Raw genomic sequence first — 4,373 nt, forward strand, 5'->3', positions numbered from 1 at the left:
CACGCTGGACATGTAATCCTGTGGTCTGGGGTTCGATCCCGGGTGCCGGCGAGAAATGATGGGCAGAGTTTCTTTTACCCTATGCCCCTGTTACCTAGCAATAAAATAGGTACCTGGGTGTTAGTCAGCTGTCACGGGCTGCTTCCTGGGGGGTGGAGGCCTGGTCGAGGACCGGGCCGCGGGGACACTAAAGCCCCGAAATCAACTCAAGATAACCTCAAGAAGGTAGCTGACGACTCAGTTATCGCCAAATTATTTAATCTCTTACATGTCTGACGGATCCTATAATTTGATGCATAAAAAAAAAATATTGAGCTGCAAACAGCCTTGCCTAACATCCCGTTTTCTTTACTTTCCCGCCAGGTGTGGTTCCAGAACCGGCGAACAAAATGGCGGAAGCGCCACGCAGCGGAGATGGCCACGGCCAAGCGGAAGCAGGAGGAGGCTGTGGACGGATACGGCGACGAGGAGCAGGACGACGACGAGGAACAGTCAGACTCGAAGCGTCTGAAGCACAGCCTGGAGGATCACCAGGACGCCCCTGGATCCCAGCAACAACAGCAAACGTCGACACACATCCCCGGTCACTCTTCCGTGTCCCTGGACTCCCTGGACTGTCCTACGTCCCGTGATCTCCAACCCGACATGCAGTGAAGGCTCCGTACCCCCCATGCGTGTCCAAACTAACCCCTAGGTGTTCTTAAACCCGCTCCGACGAGATCTCCTGCTCTCGTAAACCCCGCCAGGTTCAGGTTCTAAACTGCAGAATTCCTTGATCTCGCACCTCGATTACGTTCCAGGGCCCAAGACCGAAACCCGAGTCTTAATATCTTACGAACTCCTCTTTGCTCCGGGTTCCGTGTTAGAATCTTAGAGATTCAGAGTCTGAATTCACCCCATCAGCCAGGAGCCACTTCTCCCACTCCCCAACGCTGTTTCAGAGGATCTGGCGGACTTCGATAACCGAACTCCTGTTTGGGTCAAAATGGTATGCCAAAGGGGCGTGAAGGTGAGGTGCCAAAGGGGGCGTGAAGCTGAGGTGCCAAAGGGGATGAAAGGGGCAATTTTTTCATCTCGTGTACAGGAGGCCGTATCGCTTCAACATCTTACATAGAGTAGTAATGTGCTTTTGAAAAGGGCGCATCGATATATATATATATATATATATATATATATATATATATATATATATATATATATATATATATATATATATATATATATATATATATATATATATATATATATATACCTTGTGGAATAACTGAGCTCTTTAAGGTTCAAAGTCAGTACTGAGTTACGGATTTTATAAATATACGTAAAAGTTTTACCATTAACCAGTAAGGAAATATGCATCATTATACATCCCGTCATTCTTCAAATCTTTCTCTGTAAATGAATACTCGCAAACCGAGCTTTACTGTGTATTTGTGATGTATCGAAAAGTATATATATTCATTAACTTTTTATCGAACTCCCTTTTTGTACCGAAATCTGTGGCGGGCTAAACATATCTGGCCACACTAACGACAATAGTCAGGTTGTTCCGGCTGCTACTCACACACACTCACTCACACACTCACTCACTCACTCACACACACACTCACACACTCCTAAAGTTGTGTCCAAGACTTGAACACCTTTATGGTAATATACTGTAGATAAGACCATTGCTTTAAAATTTCAGACCAATAATAAGAACTGACCAAAGAAACAGTCCACTTTCGGAACTGTTTCTCCAACACACGTGTTTAGCAGCTGTTTCTCCAACACACACACATGTTTAGCAGCTGTTTCTCCAACACACACACATGTTTAGCAGCTGTTTCTCCAACAACACACACATGTTTAGCAGCTGTTTCTCCAACACACACATGTTTAGCAGCTGTTTCTCCAACACACACACATGTTTAGCAGCTGTTTCTCCAACACTCACAGGCCTTCTCCACCGACACTATTGTGGACAAAATATTGTCAGGGGCATGAACGACTGGACTTCAGAACCGCAAGTGAAGCACATGGATAAATCCCGAAATTGGGAAGCAAATCAGAAATCACTTTTAAAATCATTGTTAAATATAACGAAGGAAGACTGGCTTAAATCTGGGCCTCATTTCTGGTTCTTTCGAATTCGTCCAGGACATTAGAGTGTAACGAGTCACCTATCGTTAAAAATAATAAATGTGCGTCATATGCCAGGTGTGTCATATGCCAGGTGTGTCATATGCCAGGTGTGTCATGTGACAGGTGTGTGTGTGTGTGTCATAGACGGACGTGAGAGTATGAGACTCTAACAGCATTACAGAGATCAGTTCTTGCTAACGTTACAAAGTTCGAGCCCCGAGGTGGCCCAGCTCGCCACACAGCAGAGGAGCTTGGCATGACAAGTGTTCTCTGGTCTACAAAAACAGATGCAGAGTGCAAGTGTATCTCCAGACGCCAGGAGGCACTTTCCTGGCGCCCCATTTCTTGAACAACTGTTTCTAGAAATCGTGCACACTTCAATATCACCAATAAACTATATATATATATATCTTCGGGTATCTATTATGATTTCCTTGTATCGTCAAATAAGATTCGTACATTTGTTAAGACCAGGTCGACGTAGCCAGCTTGTCCTGTAAGCTGCAGCTGACCTAGAAATACAGAAACGTTGTACTGTGGATACTAGTCCAATTCTATGTGAATGCTAAAGTGCTGTAGTCTATAGCATTAGATAGCGTGTGTGTGTGTGTTTTGTACATAGCCTAGGGTTAAGAGTGTTGACATAGACATTTGTTTCATATTTGCTTTTTTTGTTTTTCTAAGAACTGTTAATATATATATATATCTGTGTCATGACACAGTGGTTCCTCAGTAAGCATGGTCCATCTTCCAATCACCTTTGCTGAGATTGTCGCACTTACGTGATTGTGATGAGGCGATTAGGCTGAAGCTCTGTTTATGGTGATTTGCTCGTCCCGTCAATAACTGCAATAACGACTCATTGTAACTGGCGGGGACTGAGGAGTAATAAGCTTTAGTAACGGTTGTAATAAGACCTACTTTTCCTTGTGTTGTGAATATCTTATAGTCCCACGTTTTACCAATTGTGAAATGTTGTGAATGACTGACTTTGGGTTCCTGTGTGTGTGTGTGTGTGTGTGTGTGTGTGTGTGTGTGTGTGTGTGTGTGTGTGTGTGTGTGTGTGTGTGTGTGTGTGTATGTATGTGTGTGTGTGTGTGTGTGTGTGCGTGTGTATGGCCAAGTAACGTCTCTCTCTCTCAGCCTTGCTGAGCCCTGCTGATTAAGCTCACTACGTGTGTATTGTACATATAAAATTGATCCTTAGTGGCGTAGTCACCAAGGCATGACTGACCAGTGAGTGGTAGGGAACAATGCTTAGAATACAACACGGTTGTATTCTGAGTGTTGTATTCTGAATGTTGTATTCTGAGTCCAACATTACACTGTCATTAATTAATCTGTTATAAATCGAAATAATAATAATTACTGCCATTTATATTTACTAATAAAGAATATAAATTGTATGTTAGCTTTACTAATGTTGCTGTTTGACCTGAGGAATACAAACAAACAAAAAACTCTTAAAAGCAGCAAGTAAATTATACAAAAAAATGTAAATTAAAAGTTTTTTCTATAATTTTTTTTATCTTAAAATGAATGTAGTTCTTCAGTTCACCATAATGGCGAAAGTTCAACACAGTAACGAAAGTTCATCATACAAAAAAAGTTCACACCACTATCATTGAGTGAATGAGTAGCAAAGAGTATCCTCTTCAGTAGGAATGTATATATATATATATATATATATATATATATATATATATGTGTGTGTGTGTGTGTGTGTGTGTGTGTGTGTGTGTGTGTGTGTGTGTGTGTGTGTTTGTGTGTATATGTGTATAACTGGCTGTATAAGTAGCTGGTCAGGGTGCTCCCCCCCCCCCCAGCTGTTTAGGAAGGGGGGGGGGAGGGGGAGGGGGGAGGGAAGTGTGTGTGTATAATTGTGTGTATAATTTCAATAACATTCCGGGTGAGAGAGGAATTAAGCAGTTACTATGTCTCCTGATGACTATTAAACCACAAATAAAAGTTTTTAATGTAACACTGACTTTGACTTCCTTTCCCAAGTTAAGGAACCCAGGAGCTACAGCCCTGCCCTAGTGGGTGTAACTGGCCAGATCACGGCCCCCCCCAAGAACGCCACAATATTATGAATGGTACGAAGCCACCAGGGCCGTGACGAGGATTCGAACCTGCGCCCGAGAGCTTCCCAGACGCTGCTAATGAATGCTACATTAATGAGATATTTGAAATTGAATTAAAATAATTACGCGAACGCTAAAGAGATACATATTAGAACTATATAAATC

General features: G+C 42.6%; 1 protein-coding gene across 1 annotated transcript in view; it reads left to right on the top strand.

Moving 5' to 3' along the window:
* HGTX (HGTX homeodomain transcription factor) overlaps window positions 1-1,132 on the top strand; it is a 48,857-nt gene extending 47,725 nt beyond the window's left edge. The window contains exon 3 of the mRNA XM_045757131.2: window positions 364-1,132. Within this exon, the coding sequence (XP_045613087.1) occupies window positions 364-654 (291 nt within the window). The 3' untranslated portion in view covers window positions 655-1,132. The remainder of the gene's footprint in view (window positions 1-363) is intronic.
* The last annotated feature ends 3,241 nt before the right edge of the window (window positions 1,133-4,373 follow it).

The sequence above is a fragment of the Procambarus clarkii genome, chromosome 74, assembly GCF_040958095.1.
Source record: "Procambarus clarkii isolate CNS0578487 chromosome 74, FALCON_Pclarkii_2.0, whole genome shotgun sequence".
In the NCBI taxonomy this organism is placed as follows: domain Eukaryota; kingdom Metazoa; phylum Arthropoda; class Malacostraca; order Decapoda; family Cambaridae; genus Procambarus; species Procambarus clarkii.